Here is a 20,999-nt window from a genome sequence, read left to right as displayed (position 1 = left end):
GTATATTATGTATATCAAACCAAAATACAAATAGTACAAAAAAATTCTTTGATGTATTATGTTAAAATTTTTCAGGTTCTGTAAACTGATAGTAAATAACTTTTTATTAAATTATATATAAATTGCAATATTATATACAAAGATAGATATATTACTTTGTACACAAATAGTTTTATTAATAACAACCATCTCGTATTCTGTGTAAATTATAAGAATATAAAAATTTAACACAAATATATTAACATTGCGTTTTAATTAATTTTATCTTATCCCTGGATATGTTTTAATATAATTTTATACAGTTTTGCCAATTCACATGTAATATTTATTATATAAGAAATAATATTACAGAGTTATTCTGATTTTATCATACTTTATATGAGAACAATTTGTACTAGATAGTAACTAAAGAAGACTAATGATGATATAGTAACATCTTCGTGTTTAACATTATTAATCAATTGGTTATATTGATACATATACACTAGATTGCTTTTAATTTTGCACTTATCATATTGTGTTTAAAAGTATGCTATTATATTATTTTATTCACACATAAACTTCAAACTTTTGATATGCAACTTTTCACTAAAGTAAAACTGTTAGTATAGTATTTTCCGTCGCTGTTATTGCAAATAACATTACATGTTTTTTGCTCACCAGTATTTTTTTGTACATACAAGTTATTACATATATTAAGTATTTGGATAATTCTGATGATTGAGTAATAGTATATATATATCTTTTTTATTAAATGTAGTTTAAATTTTAATTGCAAATCATTTAAACTATATATCGTATTAATGTCAGCGCACTCACACACTTTACAATTTGTGTAATTTCTGTTTTACGTTTGATGAACGTTAAATTATATATATACATATATGTGTGAAACAAGTATTTGTAAGAATTTACAAATAGGATTCGTTTTACACCTTTCGTCAAAAAATACTAATGAACACTGGGTGAGTTTTAAGGTATTTTAGGAATGTATTTTGATTTGCAAACAAATATTGTTTCTTCCATCTTCGATATAAAGTGTTAACATATGTCTGTGCATCAGAAAGAATGAGAATTATATATGGAACATCTTCGTACAAATATCATTCTCAAGCACCACACTATTATCTACTTTTACGTATCAGAAATATATTATTTATATTATTTGTAATCTCCTCATTTTGTAAGATTAAATCTGTGTGTATATACGTGTAATGTATGGACGTCAATGGAGAACTTAGGAAACATGAATGGTAGTCATCTAAGATGGTAATTTGTAATGATGTTATGGATATATACTATTGCCAATCAAAGACATAAAAATGGTTGCAATAAACACACATAAAATGTCTGAACACAAAAAGTCATTAATACAATATTGAAATTTTCGTTTTTAATGCTCGTCTACCATGACGATGCATGGATAACAAATTTTAGGTGTTCTGACTTGTCGGTTAGCTTAAAATTGCATCTATAGATTAAATCTGCAGTAAACATAAAAAATATTAGGCCGTAGCTTCTGCTTCTCCATTGCTTTCCGTTTCAGCACTCTTCTCATCAAGTTTTGTTTTTTTTTCAGGACTGGCACCATCAGTGGCAGCTTCTTCTGTTGTTTCACTCAAAGTCGTTGATTTCCTCTTTATACAACAACTATCAATGGGAGCATCTACAAATAGAATCAATCATTTTAATATTATTCTTATAAATGTAAGTTGAATTTTCTACAGTCATCAATAATATATTAACTACTTATATAGTTTACTCCTAGTATAATTATTAGTATGCATGCAATTGAACATATTAAGTATTTAATCACAAATTAAAAAATTTTTGTTGTAATTTTCATGATATTACCTGTAGAATCCCCATTTTCTGTTGATTCTACTTCTTTTTCCTCTAATTCTTTTTCCTCGTTTGAGCCATTTTCTTTGGTTTCTTTGGCATCTCCATTTTCAGATGCTTTTGAATCTTCGTCAACTTCTTGAACAGTTTTCTTTTCTTCCTCCACTACTTTCTTTTCTGGGGTTGTAACAACTTTGGTGTCTCTAAAAATTGGGATATATTATGTGCCTACATTAATTTTCAAATAATTCATATAGAGTAAAACATAATATGTAATATATTCTGTACTAAAAATATCCATGACATTCATATTTGTATGAATGAAATACTTATTCTATCATGATACGTGATTCTTTAGAGCGGCTAAACTTTATAGCTACAGACAGAGATGGAATGACAAGGAAAAGAAATAGAGATAGGACGCCAACCGTAGCGGCACCTACCGATGTTAATATTATCCTGCTTTCGTCTCCCCCTTCCCGCAACATACTCCTTTCAACAGAACGTTACACACGTATACGTACGCAATACATACAGACTGTTTCGGCGCGGCAAACCGTGGATGTTCGTGGACCGTAATATATACATCAATGTTACATATGTACTTATTCCCATATTATCGGAACTTAAATAAACCTAAATATTACTGATGTTTATTATTACAAACATTATGTATTTTTTCTTAGAAATGTTTAGTAAAAAGTAAAATGCGAATATTCCTGACATTTAGTCGGTAAGGGAGAACAGATCGATACGTTGTCCATTTTCTTTTTAAGGTGATACGTGTACAATCATCCGCAAAATATTTCTAGAGAGAGCGAGAGTTCTTTTTATACATGAGTAATCAACATTCTATGTGTTTATATAAAAATGTTCGAATTATTGTAAATATTAAAAAATTACAATTTAACGCATTACAAAATATTTTATTTTAATTTGCAGTCACGTTTATCCATTATATTCGCAAAAATATCGAATGATTCATAGATAACAAATAACTGGGGTATTTACGATTAAAATATTCATGAAATAAATATTAATAATAGACGAACACGCGTTGTAGTTTCTTATCGCATGTCTCGTATAACTGAAGCTACAAGTGGGGAAAATAAAAGGGTAAACGATACCGCCAGAAAAGCGGCTCTACAAGTAGAGCACATGTCATGGCAAAAGCAGGTAATCCTGAGAACGTAACGCGCCTTACGAATCAAGCTGAGAATATCACGTAGAGAGAGCATCCCCTCTTCCTCCACTGTGGTCCCTTTCTCGTGATTGTACAAACTACGTACGCTTTCAAAAGTACACAAACAATTGCGATACAAATAAAGTTATCAAAACAAGAGAATCAACTTTAAACTCGAATCGTTTAAAACAGATAAGTAAAAAATGGGGATTATAAAGCATTGTTGTCCCGCCGTTACTGTATCCAGCAAAGAAACATAACAAAAGCATTCAGTGAAAACGTGTGATTTCCTTATGATAGATCAATAAAAAAAATCTGTAGTACTTACTTAGCTTCTGTATCCGCCATGCTGATCAATTTAATGGTGTGATCGATAAAGCACTTAGATACAAAACGCACTTAATAAGGCCTGCGTTTTTTACGCACCGGTAAGCAGACGTAGAATTCTGGTATCACCACTGCCGCGTAGTCGCGTACCGACGCGCAAATGGCAGAGAGACTCGCACACTGATTCGCCCAAGACCCGAGTTACTCGGTCCGGCCGGCAGGCCGGCGGCCTTCAAACACTTTTCTTTCCCGCTCGTTTACAGATGGCGCACGATTCGGTTCCTTATTAAACTATTCATTGTAAATATAATTTTAAAATGACTAGAAATCATTAATATATAATTCCTTTACAGAAGAGCAAAGAATTACTGCAATATGTTTAGTGAATAATATTATCAATAGTACTTATTAATCTCAGTTTATTTTCCGACGAATATGACCTTAGAATACGTATAAATAATTTGCCGCTATATTTTAATCATGAATCATGGTTCAATGAAGTTTCTTAGAAAAATGCCTGTGGATCATAAAAAATATGGAATGCAAGTAATTAATTATAGTATTAGTTTCATTTTCTTTCAAATGAAAAATACCACACATGTGAAGTACAATACATTTATCTAAATCTGTCAATGATTATGTGGTTTTAGGTTCATGGTAGTGGTAGCTTCGCCACTACCGCATTGTTAATGCCCCTCCAAATAACACACTAGCCAATTGGATCCTGTCTTACGAAGCTCGTAAAAAATCCCCGTGCTTCCGGCGCTAGCGTTGTATTGTTGAGAAACATGTATTTTGTCCCGCATCACTTTCAAAATAATGTCTATTAAATCTTATGTATGATTTAAGATATTAACTCGATTCTAATGAAATTTAATGTATACTATGAATAATATACAAGATATAAACGGAAGCAAGGTGCAGAAAGTTCTAGAAGTTTCGCGTATGGTTCTATTTCCGGTGTATATTAAAAGGTGCGCGATGCTTTCAGGTTGATCCACGCACCCGTCTAAAAGGCTCTGCTGTATTTACGTCCATGTTACAGGTTGCTTTTAGCCATAAAATAGTAAAAGATTACATTTCCTGTTCGCTACAGTATTATTTTATTGCGACGTTAGTTCTAAAAGTCTTACGGGCATTTTATCAAAGGTGTAACTTAACTCATGATGACACTCTAAATGCCCTTATGATACGCAATATGGATACATTAAATACTATGTGTATGCTAGTATATATATAGATGTACATACATATACAAAAATTAATACATATTTATATATATCGATATCTCATTACCTAGAGTAAGGAAATATAATTATTACTTTTATATATGATTATATATACATATATAAATATATTTTATTTTTTTCTATAAATGAGGAAGAAGTAGATATTAAATTCGTTTTCAAAATTTATTCCATCACACTGCAGAAAGTTTCAATACGATAATCTATCCTATAATTACATCGAAATGTAATAATTTCGAAAACGAAGGTAAAGAATCGTTCTTTTCTGATAATCTTATCTATAAAAACGAATATTCGATGATTTATCAATCTTCATATTTGCAAAAATCATGCAAACGTGTTAGTTTAGTCTGTTAAGAAATGTATTTTTTGTCCTACCGAACATGCCACGTGCCAGAGGTCTACGTAAGCACGAAGATAACACCAAGCAGCTGCTATAGACGATGCAGGTGAAGACGTGCAAAGCAGATGCTTCTTTTTGAATATCCTTTACACGGTAAAACCTTGAAGACACATTTATATCAGATTAAGTTAGGTTTTCAATGAAACTTTCCAAAAGGAAGGTGTTCGCTGTTTCAAGTGCACTTCTATTTATGATACATATGGAACAAATAAATGCACGATATTTACATAGGAAAGAAACGATATATATATACATACGTCTCTTTTTCTTGTTCAAAACATTGTGAACTAGATTTATCTTTATATATACATTTTTGTCTTTTCTAACAAAGTTATTTTAATAAGCAAATTTCTTCATGATACATGCATATATATATATATATATATATGTATATTGGTAACTATTGTAGAACTTTCTTAATGTTTCAAGATATTTTATTAACGAAAATAACCATGTAGTTGGTGACATGCAGTATTACTTGATAAAATTAAATTTCGTTTAGTGGGTCAGTGGAAGTGTTCAGCCACAAGCTATTTCGATGACAGTAACCTATATTTCCACTGGCTTTGCAGTGTCAAACTAAAGATAGCATCCACGCATCTAAATTTTCATTTCGCTGGACTAAATTCCCACTTTTCTTGATGCGTTCTTACTCACCACGCTATATGCTATTTTGCCTATTACGTTTGTTTCGTTACTTTCTTTGTGCATTAGAAAGTGTCGAGAAGCAAAACGAATAAAGGAAGCGAGACATTTCAAAAGTATTAAACATACACACATGTGAAAGTAACAATTATTTATATACGCCTTTTTTTATATTTTATACCAATATATACACAATTTTTCTAATTTATATGTAGATAGTGTTTTTTTTTAGTATTAAATATTCAGTTTTTTAATAGATTAACGTCATTTGGGACTCAAATTTACTAAAGTATACTGTATATACAATTTTTCGAAAAAGAGTATTCAAGAAATAGCAGAGTCGATTCTACTTTCCTTTCACAAATTGGCACACCACTTTCAGCTTCGGGTCATGGAATCAATAGAACGCGTGGTCGCGCGCATCCCATAGGGTAGAAACAAACTAAAGTTAATATAAGTAACACATCCGATTGCAACCTCGATGGACGTGTCTTTTCCCATCTCTGTCTAGTCTGATGTGCAATGCACCAGGGCTGCACACAAAAATACTGTATATATCCGAAAGGCCTGACCTGGTCGTACCTTTTTGACTCGATCGTAACCGGTTCGTCCCGTCCCCCACCGACTCCACCTAGCTTTCTCGACCGCATCTACCGCTCTAAAATTGTGCCTATATGCCTACCTACAGTTAGAAACTAATTGCCAAAGGATTATCACAGGTCAGCGAGTGTTCAACCTTCCGTGTGCGTACCACGGTTCAATACCACAAGCAGGTCGATTATTATTAATAACCATGAAACTACCAAATTAATAGTAAACGCAACATAAGATTAGTTTATAGCAAAATAACTATAATATAGATTATATTAGTTAAGTAAAATACACTAAATACAATGACAAAAACGTAGTCACAACCTTGCAGTTGTTTTAGATTATTAAAAAATACGTATATCAATGACGAGCGAGTAAAAATAGCTTTACACATTAAGACAAGCAGGCTTCTATCTTTACTACAAATATCAATATCATAAAATTATAATACGTAGTTTGTAAAAATAATAAAAAATTTTAGAAAATATATAGGATGACATCACTGAAGTTTTAGTACAACGAATGAACCCTAAGTTTACATGGTAACCATAGAATTTAGTCAAGCTAATATAAGAATTTAAAAGCTAATAATTAGTATTATTAAATGGATGAACTTCAATAATAAGTCCGACAGATAATTCACAAGATATCGTAACTTTTTTCGCGATGACTCAGAGAATCACATTCCCCATTGAAACAGCGACACAAGTAGTTGTCCGAAACATTTCGTGATTCAGTATATATGAAAACCTTGAGGATTTGGAAGCAAGAACGAGTTTACTTTGAATCGAAAGTACGTTGACGCTTTCGTTTGGTGGCAGCACTGATCGAGGAAGTCACTAAACCTTCCAATGCTACATCTATCGGCGATAAGTGGAAGCAATATCCGATCTGTGCATTACAGTAGCTCTCTCGCTTCGTAGAGCGACACTTCGTCATTTTCGCATCCGTGCGAAATCCCGAACGAACAAGCGGAGCGAGCCGCGTCGCCATCTTTAGGAACGGTACCGACTATCTCCGCTATCGCCGCCTGCTTCGCTTTAAGAGCTTAAAATCAGTCCGCGACTATATTAAAAGAATTCGTGTGTTTAGTGCGATAGCGCGTACTTTGTTTTCTATCGCGAGAAGATGCGATACACGTTTGTTCGCGATGTTCATTTAATACGTCCGAGTCAAAGTTTGTGGTGTGCGTGTCGTGTAAGTTGAGCAGACGACGTTTCGCAAGCGTTCCGAGGGTTGAGAGCGATCGAAACCGACGTCATTCTCTCGTTCCGTTCGACCCTTGTTTCAAACTGTCGTTCTCGAATTGCGATTTAGCTACTCGGTACTATTACTGTGAGAACCCACTAGTGTTTAGTGTTTTGATTTGTCAAACCAGTGGGACAAACACGTCAAAGAAAGTTGCTGCGGTGTACGAGAGTACAGCGACAAGTTAAGGCAGAAATAAAGAGAGAAGGATAAGAAAGGAAAGACTGAGACAGCTCTAGTAGACGACGACAACGACGGGCTAGTACAATTGACAGGAAAGATGGCGCAAGGTGCGGACGAGGATTAATGCTGACCCATTTTTCCGCGCGAAATCGCTCGGTCTCACTTTGTCATACAATTAAGGGACCAGGAAGGTTTGTACCGAGTGCGAGAAGTCGTACGGTTGTTATTAAGTGAATCGAACACTGGCGAAAAAAGGGAAGGATAGTCCGCCATCGGTAGGAGTGTATCCATCGTGCAGTGCGCGCGTGTGCCCTGTTCTTGCGTAAGTGTGAGTGCTCTCTCGGACGTTTATAGGTCTCGTAGGGCCAGCATTGACAAGTATCGGATAGAAACATTGCGAATCGTCGGTGACTTTAGGAGAGAGTACGGATAGTGGAGGAAAGTAATAGAAGGTAGCAACAATTTTGAAGAGAGTGGAGATTGGCAGGGCCGTGGTAGGCTCGACTACGGAAGAGGGCAAAAGAAAACGAAAACGAAGACGCGGTCTTCTGGAACTTCTTGAGCTGTGTAGAGCCCTGGCAGGCTCGTGTACGAGCGCGGCTGCTAAGATGGGCAACAATGCCGCGACTGCAAACAAAAAGGTTGACGCTGCTGAGAGCGTCAAGGAGTTTCTTGACAAGGCAAAGAAAGAGTTCGAGGACAAATGGAAAAGAAACCCTACAAATACTGCTGCCCTTGACGATTTTGAACGAATCAAGACACTGGGCACCGGCTCGTTCGGCCGTGTCATGATAGTGCAACACAAGCCGACCGGAGAGTATTATGCCATGAAAATACTCGACAAACAGAAGGTCGTGAAACTTAAGCAAGTTGAACATACGCTTAACGAAAAGAGGATACTGCAGGCGATTAGCTTCCCGTTCCTGGTTTCGTTACGGTTTCACTTCAAGGATAACTCTTATCTTTACATGGTCCTCGAATATGTCCCAGGAGGGGAAATGTTTAGCCATCTACGAAAGGTTGGTCGCTTTTCGGAACCACACTCGCGCTTTTACGCGGCACAAATCGTATTAGCGTTCGAGTACCTTCACTACCTCGACTTAATCTATAGGGACCTTAAGCCGGAGAATCTGTTGATCGATTCACAGGGCTATTTGAAAGTCACGGATTTCGGCTTTGCCAAAAGGGTACAGGGTAGAACATGGACCTTATGTGGCACGCCGGAATATCTCGCGCCTGAAATAATTCTCAGCAAAGGATACAACAAAGCTGTAGACTGGTGGGCGCTCGGTGTCCTCGTCTACGAGATGGCTGCCGGTTATCCACCATTTTTCGCTGATCAACCAATCCAAATCTACGAGAAAATCGTGAGCGGAAAGCCACGATTTCCTTCGCACTTTGGATCCGATCTGAAAGACTTACTACGTAATTTGCTGCAAGTTGATCTTACCAAGAGGTACGGTAATCTGAAGGCCGGTGTAAACGATATCAAGGGTCACAAGTGGTTCGCCAGTACCGATTGGATAGCTGTCTTCCAAAAGAAAATCGAGGCCCCGTTCATACCGAAATGCAAAGGGCCGGGAGACACAAGCAATTTCGACGACTACGAGGAGGAGACGCTGAGGATTTCGTTGACGGAGAAGTGTGCCAAGGAATTTGCCGAATTTTGAATTCCCACATTGATTCAAGATGGTCACACGTATCGCGTATACATTCATACGCGATGGTTCGTCGCTCGCTGCTCGCTTTTCTTCGGGCGAGGAATATAGATGAAGTAAGAGAGCGGGAGGATGGGAGCGAGTAGTGTAAACGAGAGAATGTATTACATGTATGCAAAATAGAAAGAAAGCGTATACAGGTGTGTGCGTGCGCGTGTATGATTCTGTGCGTTTCGGGCACGCTCGATGCAATAGTTTTATAGAGGAAGGAAGGTGGCTTAGAAGAGTCGAGAAAGGGAAAGAAAACTAAGGAAGACGAGTACGTAAGATGCAGATGGCAGATTTTGCGCTTTATTTTATGATTGTGGACTTCTGAGGAGAGCGGAAATGAAAAGAGTATACGAAGGAAACACGGTAATCGGCGTCGTTGAACGTATTGAGATTGACAGAAATAAAAGAGATATAATATATTGGAAAATATTACGATATATTGCATACACAGATATCATATATAAACACACATACACATACGCGTACGCGTGTGCTCACACTCATAGTCACTGTCACCACTACGACTTTTTACAAGAGAAACATCTTTTTTTTCAGCCAAGTAATTCAGCCTGACATTATTGACGTATGAGAATGACGATATATATATATATATTTATTTATTATATATAAATAAATAAATAAATAAATATATATATATATATATATATATATATATATACACGTATATGTGTGTGTTCCCTAAGATGGCTTTATTATCCGGTTTACTAGAGGCGGCGTGTGTAAAGATTGCTCTCGATAAGTACTATTAATATCGGAAAACGTCGTTTTGCCGGAATTATTTTGTACATACATCTAGTGTCCCTGTAATCTTTATGAATGTTCCCCGACCCCCTTTTACACCACGCCCCTCTACTCCATCGTCCTGCCTCTTTTAGCACATATAAAGTTTATAAAAAGGGACTTGACGGGAGAAAATGGATATAAAATACACCAACAATTAATTGTCATGTCGTGCATTGTTGTCTATCTGTCTACGAGCATTTTTCTCTTCATTCTCGTTGGGAGAAAAGTTTTTGCCACAATACGAACCGTATTTATAATAGCTAGTCGTCACACGATTATTTTGCTGAAGTAATATTTATATGACTCGTTTTTCATCGATCGAGAAGGGGGAGAACGAGAGGGTGGGAGAACAGGGGAGAGAGAGAGAGAGAGAGAAAGAGAGAGAAAAGTAGACCTTTATTATAGCATATTATGAATCTTATTAAAAGAAAAAAAATGGAGAAATACTCGTTATATACTGGCTACAGATGCTCGTTGTTGAATTATATTGTACCTTGCATAAATGATACAGGAAAAATAGGAACGAAGAGATGAAAGGGAAAGAGAGAGAGAGAGAGAGGGAGAGAAAGAGAGAAAGAGCGAGAAAGTGAGAGTATTTGTGAAAATGCGATCGACGGGAGTACGAGCAAAATAAGGATTCATTTTTGGAACGTTTTTAATAGAGGACCATCGGCGTTCGTACATAGATACGTTATAAGAGTATTCGTATATAATTATATCGCCTTAAGTTGCTGTATGCAAAAAAAGCAACGTTATCTTTTATATAGAGCTGCACTTTTAGTACGAAATGTAAACGTATGGACAATCCTGTATTTGTGCAAGAGGAAAGAGAAACGAACGATGCACACGCGCGAAATGGCCAAAGGAAATTGCGCGTGTACGTACACGTGAAGTGAAAATTTCATTGAACGGGATACAGAAGCGTGTTAAAACATAATCGCGAGAAGACTGTCCAAAAAAAAATAAAACGAATGACGAAACCAGGGACAAGAACAAACGAAGGAGAACAAAGGGATACGATAACGAAACGAAGAACAGCAGCAGTAGCAATGACAGCGAGAATATTATCGCTGAAAGACGCGTTTGTTAATTTTTTTTTTTTTTTTAATCCATTAAAACCACCTTCTTTCGAGATGGAGCATATGGGATACTTTACGGCATCGTATCTCGGCGGTAATGAAATTCAACGACCAGTTAACATAAGGAACGCGAGAATCAGAGAATCACCAACACCAACGAACCCTGAGCGTCGACGATTGGACACGCGTCGATCGTATAATGAGAATCGATTTTACAATGAAACACGCACGAGAAGTTCCGCCACACGCGTAGCTTCATTCCAAGCCACACACACTGTGCGTATATACAGATATTACGAAACTTTCTGCGAATGGTTTCGCCGTGACATAAGATTGTCACTTCTGATCCGAATTCAAAGGGCTGTTCGATTATTACGCGATAAGAAAAGTTATAAGGTTGATTGTAGGCACGAAGTAATTTAAATTACAGGGACGTCGTATCAATCCGATTTCGGCGAATTGGCCAAGGCTTTAGTTAACCAGCTTAGATATATGTAATAAGAAAAAGATAGAGAATGCGAAACATTCGGATAAATCTGTGGCCCTCGTTGCGGTAACATCGGGTATACGATTACTGCGGTTTCCAGTTTCCTCTAGCTTCGTCCAGTTTCGTTCTCTTTGCAAACGAGACAAAACTTAACGATCAAAGTTGCAACTGAGCAAAAAAAAGGTAGAACGGGGTAAGGAAAACGTAACGGGTAACAAGTCAAATTATAACGAGGCTTACTTTTCCGCGTGCTTTGAACGTGCTCGTATCTGGATATTCTCGATAAGAGTTATATATATATATATATGTATATAACATGTATGTATATATATATATATATATATATATATATATATATATATGTATATAACGTAAAAAATACGTGCTTGTTTTTGAATAGAGTTTCTTTCAACAAGAATGTAATTAACAACCATACGTATGGTTTTTCTAAATTGAACGAGCTGGTTTATCGAACAACTTATATCCACGAAAAATTTATATTTAAAGATCGCAGTTTGAAAAACGCGAAATCTTCTCTCTCTCTATTGCGGTAAACGAGCGCGTCATAGCAATGCGCAAGTACAAAGAACTGGACAGAGAAAAGAATGTATGTTCTTTTTTGTCGCGTTGGTGACTTTTAGGATGTATATTCCTTCCCTACCTTGAGTATACACGTGTACACTGTTCGGTCGCGTATGCTGCAGTGCTGAATAAATAAAAACAAGAATAGGCTTGGTTCGAACAAAGTAGCACGGAAGTTGTTGGCAAGGAATTGCGCGATCGAGACAGGTTATGCTTTCAAATCGTCCAATTTTGGCTGGTATTCTATCCGCATATGCACACACACACACATGTATACATTGAAACGTTGATTGCGGCGACACGACTACCAGTATCGTGATTAGCTTGTCGTTTATTCCTGTTCTTCGATATTTGTAGTTTGGAGAATGGTTAGATCGCTGGTTTCGCTTCTTACTCGTATGAAATTCATCTTTTTTCTACATTTTACAAAAACCGTTTCTCTCGATATATTCAGAAAGAAAGGTAAACCTGTGACTCGGTAAAGTTGTTTGAATAGCACAAATTCATTTCGCTCGGTATTCTAATCTTCAACTTGGAGCAAATCGCCATGATTCGCGTTGGAACTTTGCTCATAAAAGTTCCACGTTATCTCACCTATGTGCATATCGTTATAGCTGAACGCTGTAAATTTAGCGCACATTGAATTGCTCGATACACTGCAAATCATACAAGCAGGATCAGATCTATCAATTTTTAGAGCAATTGATTTTATATTTTATCGATCTTAGTTCGAAAATGTTTCTTCGTATGTTTTTCTAGTTTGGTAAGGACAGGCACGCTATAAAAGGTTCTTAATCGATCGTGGCACCTCTATAAATCGGATAATCTTACGCGTACGAACGAGTTTCATACTACGCTTCTTGTTGCGGACCTTTATCTGATTGATTATTCGTAACTGTCCTAGGACAACTACAAGGCAATCATCTAAGCTTTATCGCTATAACGTGAGGATTTGAGGAGATAAGGCCTCTTTCACCGTCGCGTATTATTTTCTGCGTTATAGCTTCTCTACAAATGGTTGTAGATTACGGCATCTTAATGTAGCGTTAATGCATTCGAACAATATTTATTTTCGACGAATAATAACCGTCGAGTCATATCTGTGCAATAAAAGTTACACGGGATAGTTTCATTGTATTTTGAAAATCTTGAAGAACGTGTACGATCGTCGAGTGTACAAAGATTCTTTTGTAAATATTAGTTGTAAGCGATCGTTTAAAGCCACATTATACCGCTATGTTTATCGTAGTTTTGCTGCGTTAAGCGATTCTTTCTAGTGAATTTGCCACGGAACGTATCGTTAAGTCGATTCTCAATTACGTATCGCACTCCTCAACGTTATCCATTTCCACTTTTTCTTCTTCGATTCGACGTGCAATACGTGCCGCTATTGCTCTATTCGTAAATAGATCGTCCCTTGGTTCTCTGAATAATCGTTTCGCAATCGTTGACCCACGTGTGTCGATAAAATTTTGAACAATCACACGTATAAATACTTACGCAATCGTATCAAAAGTATCTTCGTTCAAGTTCATATCGTAAGTGGTAAATTGCCTGCGTTACAGACGCATACATTCTGGCAATAACACTTTGTTCCGCTTTGTGTTTAGTACTTTACGTTTGTCTTTTGTCTGCTATCTCTTTGCACAATTGTACCCGTCGATGAAGGGAAGGATCTATTTTACAACTCGTTATTAACCACTGAGCAATCCTGTTTTCTTTCCTCTTGTAAAACCAGTTAATCCACGATAGAGAGGAAATTTGTCAGTGATCAGATAATTTGGCAAGTAAGAGAACGAATATAATTCTATTTGATATTAAAACCTCGAATGTATAGAAATATTTTAATGTCTGCGAGTCTGAGACCACTCCGTAGCGAAAAGAAATTAAAAAAGAAAAGAAGATTAAATTAAGAAAGAAAAAGAAGAGAAGACGCGCATTATTTCGTTTACATTTTTTAATTTATGCTTTTTATATTACTTTATTTGATATAATTTGTTACATATTTTTTATTGATTCTTATATCGATCGAAATCTAATTTGATTTTCCTGGAACAGCGGAACGTTTTTTTTTTTCCACAGTTTCAAGAATCATGTAATCAAAAGATTGTTTTCTAATTATACATTTTTCAAAGTTGTTTATTTCTGTTACGTTACATCGTATTATTATTTAATTTAACATTGAAAATCTATTATATCCGGCGTCACTTGTTGTTATTACGCGTAGCTTGTAATACAGCGACAGAAGCGGTCTTAAACTTCTGACTGATAGTACATGCGTATCGATGGTTACTTTCCGTCTGTTATCCGTATGCTCTCGAATTGGAATTAATTATTTATTGAACGTAAATCAAGTGCAATTCCGCTCATGGAAAGCGGTCAATTGCGTTATTTTATTGTTTCATCCATTGTCATGTAACGGTTTGCCTTCGGTGCCCATTAAAATATCGTTGCACAGAACAGAACAGTCGCAACGTTTTTGCTTGCAGCGTAGTGTATTTTATTAAGATTCTACGCAGGAAGTGAATCGAATCGAATAAGACAACTTATCTAATCGCTATTTTAAATATCTCGAGTGAATTATAATGATCGGAATCGTGGCAGTTCATTTTTGATACGTTTCTGTATCTATGATCGTAGCGTTCTTAGTGGCCTGGTTTCTAACTTAGGATAATGTAATCAGTACGATTAGGATTGGATAATTTTATGTCTTAGTCTTCGATTGGTATCGTTGAGTTGTAGATAATCCACAGTAAGGTAGATTAATTTTAGGATACTTTATTTTAATTTGTATTTTGTATTTTATGTGATAAAGATAATCAGCGATCGAACTAGCATCGATCGATGATCGAAGTATGATACAAATTAAAACGAAATATCTTAAAATTTTGTATAAATGTGACGGTAACGTGGCCATTTCTCATGCAATGGTTTCAGTTCAGGGTTTAAAAACCTACATCAGTCGAAATAACAAACGGATATTTTCAAATAATTTCATTTCGTAGCAAATTAATTCTGAGAATAGATTCTTCTGTGTTATCTGTGTTATTTTACGAATGTTCATCTTCTCATATAATATTACTTTGTTATCGTTATTTCTTTGGAAAGGTAATATCCGAATCACCGTGGTGAACGGATTTCGGATATTCACGGTGACTTTGCATCTCAAAAATAGCTACCCAACGCCTTTATAGCCAGTAGCGCAGTGTCCTATGGGTATCCAAAATTAAAACAAGGTTTGACCTGTTTCATCGATCTGCTTTTATGTTAGAATATCCAAGCGGCACAGCAATTATTATTTTCTCGAAATCCTATCTCGTATTTAACTTCGTCCAGTCGAATAACGATATACCGACTTTTATCAATTTTTCTCAATACGATTTATACACGATGTTAATGAGTAAAAGAATCAGCTTATCCGTCAGTTAGTATCTTCGAAGCTATTTGTTTTTACATAAAATAACGAACGATTTCAAAGTTTAGTATGAAATAACGTTCGAATCGAAGCATAAGAGAAATTTAACAGAACACGTGTCAGTGAAATACTTATAAATGTAAAAATACTTACCAATGAACTGTTCACCGATACTTTTGTATTTTTATATTTCACCATAACGGTAGTATTGGTAAAAGCAAATCTCTTTGAAGAGCTTGGGGGAATATTGGCATGAAATATCAGGTTTGGTCGAGACGGTGCAGTTTCGAATTAATAAATTCAATATTCATGAAACGGACACACACACACACACACACACACATATACACACTCTCTCTCTCTTAGCCGGCACATTGGTTCTTCCCTCTTCGTGTAACAGACAAACTGTTGCGACGTTTTAATAAGAGAATCAACGAAGAAGGAAGGGGGATAGAGGTTAAGAGAGTACTCGATAATATTGAACTGCTACGATAGAACGTCGGCGAATATATGGACTTGGAAATTTTCCCATCATCGTAGTTTTATCAACTAGCGAACTCAACGGTAATTGATATTACCTTTGTCCTTTCTTCGAAAATCGATGTGTTTGTCTTGCGCTCTATAGGTTGTTAAATCTACCGAATAATAACTGGTGCAATAGTAATTTATATATATGAGATATTAGGACGCGTCTATCTGCGTATCTTTTGCCAGGCTATTCTGCCGCGCGTTCGTCTTTAAAATTCCAACTTTCTTACGGTTTATCATGTTCTCGTGAATTTCCAGGCGTACTTTCCTTACGTAATACAATAGGATATCTTCGTTTGCATCGTTACGTGTTTTATCGATTTATATTTTATATCGACGTACCGTCGATAATTATATTAAAATATTTCTACGATGAAAGATACGACGATGATCCTCGAAGGTTACTTTCTGCTCGTAAGAGTCGCTATCAGAAACGTTTAATATTCACGTTCATATTTTTATATGAAACATCGACACTGCGAGATTGTTGTGCGCACAAGTGAAGTTCGATAAAGTAGTTGAGTAAATTCCGTTATAATGTGCAAACTAATTCTACGTAGAACGAAGAAAGATCACTATTTGGAATAAAAAAGGGAGAAGCGCAGAGGGGAAAGCAACGAAAGAGAACGATGATCTTAAAGAGCGAAGCACGTACCACATGGAACGTCTATGACAACCACGCTCGTAAAAGTTACGATTGGGCTATTAACGATCAATTTAGTTTGAGACAAGGCGAGCGTGGTAGTAGTTACGCGGTGTGCCATTCTTCGGAAATAACTTGCAGTGTATAAAGGTTTCTTTAAAATCTACGTGCTCGCAGATTATTTTCATATCGGGCTTTGTAAACCGTGCGCGGTATTGATTTATCGATCAAAATTCCGTTTCGTATTTATTGCTGTAATATCCGTTTTACATTAACGGCGATGTCTGGTTGATTCTTTGTTTGCATATTGTAATTTTAGATAGGGAACACGTAATCACGTTTTTTGTTAATCAGCGTAGGGAAAATTTTTACGAATTCTGCAGAGTTCGCGATAGATAATTGAAAATCATTGTTGTTTGTGTAGTGGAACAGTCGGACAGAATACGTAAAACTGCGCGGTAGTTCGCATCGATTTTTTGAAATCGCAAAATGACGTTCGAGTTGTTCGATCGGCATTGAAAATTTCGTTCGGCTCTTCGATCCGCTTAAATTTGTGAAATTGAACGAGTCATTTAAAAAAAGTTGTCCGATGTTACGCCAAGTTTTATTAGCGATCAACGTCGAGTATTTTATAATTCTTCGAAGTAAAACGTTCGATTATTCGTAGCATAGAAATTCTGATCGGAAGACGAAGAGCGAAGTTGTGGAATGAAACACTTTGAAAGAAGCCAGCTTTAATGAAATGCATTCTTTTTTTCCCTTTTTTCTTCTCTTCTTTTCAGATCTTTAATTTTCCTCTCCACGTTTCCAACGATTTACGCGTCTCTTTGTCGCTTAATATCGAAAGTTGTTCATCGTTCGTTATCGTTGGTATTCTGGTATTTTATTTTATCTTTGGCGGTCGATTGTCGCAGTATTGCGTCACAGAGAATCGTAATGTAATACAAAGAATCGCAGAAATACGCTTGTACCATTTATACTTCTCACGTATAATTCCAGGCTGCTTTGTTTTAAAGCGAACGCGTCGTTTTGCCTCTTTCGTTTCTCGGTACTTATCGTCGGATAAATGATGGAGATTAAGGAATTCGAAGGCAATGGAAGTGTCTAGCGTGGTAATTACGATCGATGAAATGAAAATTCAGAGGCCTAAATTGCTCTCGCGGAGTGCGGTTCAATTTGATTTGAATCTGATAAAAAGGTTTCGTCTCTTTTCGGTTGTTTCGCCTACAACGCGAAACTCATTCGGCATTGTAACAGATAGCGATTGCGACATCACGGTTATGCTTCGTTCGTTGGAATATTCACAGTGCACGTCGTAATGCACAGAACGTCTCGATAGGTCTATAATTGCGGGATCAAAGGAAATTAAAATTACGTCGGATCTTGAATTTACTTTGCTATTTAACCAAACATCGAACCCTCTTCTCTATTAAGATCTTTATTCGAGAATTTCTCTTATACGTTCGTTTGTTTTACCGGATTAGATCGGAAGTCCTGCCGATGTAATTCCGTTTTAATGGAAATAGATTCGTAAATAAAAGTCTATCGACGTTCTTCTATCATTGGAAATCTATTAAAGTTGCTCGATTCGTAGAAATCTATGGAGCGTTCACGCGTTCTAGAGAGATAGTTATAGGAAAAAGCAGCGAAACTTTCGCATCGATACGATCCGTCGCTCATTTTCGATCTCTTGAAATTGAAATTCGTAAGAGTTTCCGAGCTCCAACTAATTTTACCGTATGCAATTCGAAACTACGTTATTTCCTTTTATCCCGGGAATTACGCGATGAAATCCACTTTCCACCGACCCAGGCAATGCCATTCCGAGTGTAGGATCGTGTCTTTTTTATATCAAGTACAAGATTATTTGATCCGGCTTGAGAAGTAATTCCGACTTATTCGATCAGCAAGGTTATCAAGCGTGCAAAGAAGGACTATCCGTAGTAAATTAATCGTCGGTCCTCTCAGCCGACGTTCCTCATCTGTGGCTGTGCTCACGATAGTGTTTCTGCTTCTCGGATGTTATCGTCGCTCGTCTTGATATGTAGATAGTCGCTATCGACGCTTTCGACGCGAATAAACCGCGTTATCTCATGCTGATACCAGTGATGCTCGTTAGCGAGCGAGGCTTCGATCCGCTTCCTAGTTGCACAAGGGTTACGCGTACCAGGTTATTTACATTGCGCGTCTCCCGGTTTATGGGACCAAACGTCCCCGTGACATCCTCGCCGACATCTCGAGGAACCGCAATTTTCCACACACTCAGCCAAACTTCGTCTCCTTCCTGGCTCATAGTTTCGTTCGACAAACTGAAATTCGTCAAACTGAAAATCCGTTAATCGGCGTCGGAAGTATCGCTTCGTCGAGGTGGCAGTTTCCACTCTTGGCCAAGTTCATTCTCCATGTTGACGTTTTGTCTATCGAACGGACAGGCGTCGAAACTGACTACGCGACGATGCAACCAGCCCGAAAGAAGATATCGTTCTCGAGATTGCATCGTAAGTTCCGATCGAATCGGATTCCAGTTATCGTCGATCGAACGCGATCGGCATCGACAGAACGTCGAGAAGATTTCAAAAGTTGTGAAAAAGTTAAAATTCCAAGAGTTCCGCGGAAACTTGGGGGTTGCGCGTGATCAGCGAGTGATGTTGCACCGACTCTTGTGAACATTAGAAGGATATCGGCCAGGTGTCTCTTAGAACGGAAACTCTTCTTTCGGTAAGCTTTGTGTTAATTGGTAGCGCGTTCGAAGAACGAAGCCGAGAATCCGCTTCTTCGTATCGCGTATCCTGATCCGTTTCATCGACATTCCATTTCTCATTGACCGTGAAACACGGAGATGACAGTTGAAACACTGACAGTTCGTTCCATCCGTGCGCGTCAGGCGTTTCGTTAATCGATGAATCACGCGACTTATAGTTTTGGAAACACATACACCATCGCGTGCGATAACGCGCTAAAACGCGACATTCTATCGATGCAGAGAGAACGACGTTTTCTCCACGACCATTGTAAACATAGGGAACTAACGACCAAAACGAACGTCAGATACATGTTGATAAAGTGGTGGGATACGACGGTGAAACATCGCCGTTCTAAATGAGATGACACGGTTACCGTTGAATCTGAACACAGCTTTAGAAATATTCCTCTGTCTGATGTGTGACGTAGAAAACTAGAATCCAAGTACGTAAGATTTTCATGGGATTTTCACGCGCTTGTGCGTCGTAGCAATATGGACTTTTTTTCGTCCACAGGAATTTCCTTGGGGAATAGTTTGATCTGCTTCCTTAGTTCTTATCGCGATTGGGATTTTCGAAGGAATTACATTCGTGAATTTAAAATAGTCTGGTCTATAGTCACGCGTTTTTTTCTTTTTTTTGCTTTACGAAAGCATCTACTTTGGAGAATTTATCATCGAGTTATTGCATCTTTAAAAATCCACTTTGTACGCGTTTCATCCTCGTAATAATCAATAGAATACAACGTAGCAAGTACAATATCAAACTTTTGATTCTTAAATGTACAAATGCATTCTGATTTCATCAGATACGTATTAGTTGGTGCCGATATTCGTAAATACGACTTCAAACGACGACGTCTATGTTTCAATTCGCGAGTTCCTTCGATTCCATTCTATTCCTATCGCTGCTTATCTCGCGTTTATTTAGCTCGTCGTTGTCTGATTGCGTAATAGATAAGCGTACGTCGTGTTGGGTATCGTGGAACATTTACGGGCGAACTTGCAAACACGAGGAAATCATCATTTTTCTTGGAAATAATATTTAGTTGGTCGATTAGTAATTATCGCACGATATAATACACGTGTAATTATCGGAAAATATTCAGTCGCATTTCCTTTTCGCCAAGTTGTAAACTCGCGCAAACGGGACAAAACCAATTAGTTTTGAGAGTTTTTGCCAAACCAAGATCTAAGAGATGTATCTGCTTTTGTTTCTTGTTCTAGATACATTTTTCTACTTGTATCGATTAACACGATCTTCGACTTTTCTGGTTTTTATCGACGCAAGTGTGTCGCCGTCGCAGATATCACGGGAACGCGCTACCGATAACGACCTCGTA

At 37.0% G+C, this 20,999-nt stretch overlaps 2 protein-coding genes across 2 annotated transcripts in view; one reads left to right on the top strand and one right to left on the bottom strand.

Annotated features, from left to right (window-relative positions):
* Positions 1-302: 302 nt before the first annotated feature.
* On the bottom strand, positions 303-3,553 carry LOC126918780 (uncharacterized). The gene is made up of 3 exons (XM_050727174.1): positions 3,354-3,553; positions 1,855-2,045; positions 303-1,666 (listed from the first exon to the last, which is right to left on the bottom strand). Exons 1-3 carry the CDS (start codon positions 3,371-3,373, stop codon positions 1,506-1,508), a joined length of 372 nt encoding a protein of 123 aa, XP_050583131.1. The 5' UTR covers positions 3,374-3,553; the 3' UTR covers positions 303-1,505.
* A 3,568-nt stretch (positions 3,554-7,121) lies between these two features.
* LOC126918768 (cAMP-dependent protein kinase catalytic subunit 1) overlaps positions 7,122-20,999 on the top strand; it is a 31,439-nt gene continuing 17,561 nt past the window's right edge. The window contains exon 1 of the mRNA XM_050727156.1: positions 7,122-20,999. This exon is cut by the window's right edge and continues 17,561 nt beyond it. Within this exon, the coding sequence (XP_050583113.1) occupies positions 8,278-9,339 (1,062 nt within the window). The 5' untranslated portion in view covers positions 7,122-8,277 and the 3' untranslated portion in view covers positions 9,340-20,999.

The sequence above is a fragment of the Bombus affinis genome, chromosome 7 (genome assembly GCF_024516045.1).
Source record: "Bombus affinis isolate iyBomAffi1 chromosome 7, iyBomAffi1.2, whole genome shotgun sequence".
Classification (NCBI taxonomy): domain Eukaryota; kingdom Metazoa; phylum Arthropoda; class Insecta; order Hymenoptera; family Apidae; genus Bombus; species Bombus affinis.
The sequence above is the reverse complement of the archived record's forward strand: the minus strand, read 5'-3'. Positions and strand labels throughout refer to the sequence as shown.

Excerpts from the sequence above, each read along its gene's own strand:
- LOC126918780 (XM_050727174.1), bottom strand. The coding sequence starts at position 3,373 with ATGGCGGATACAGAAGCTAA. Across the intron at positions 2,046-3,353 it reads ATGGCGGATACAGAAGCTAA|AGACACCAAAGTTGTTACAA; the intron begins GTAAGTACTACA and ends CCCAATTTTTAG. Across the intron at positions 1,667-1,854 it reads AGAAAATGGGGATTCTACAG|ATGCTCCCATTGATAGTTGT; the intron begins GTAATATCATGA and ends TTCTATTTGTAG.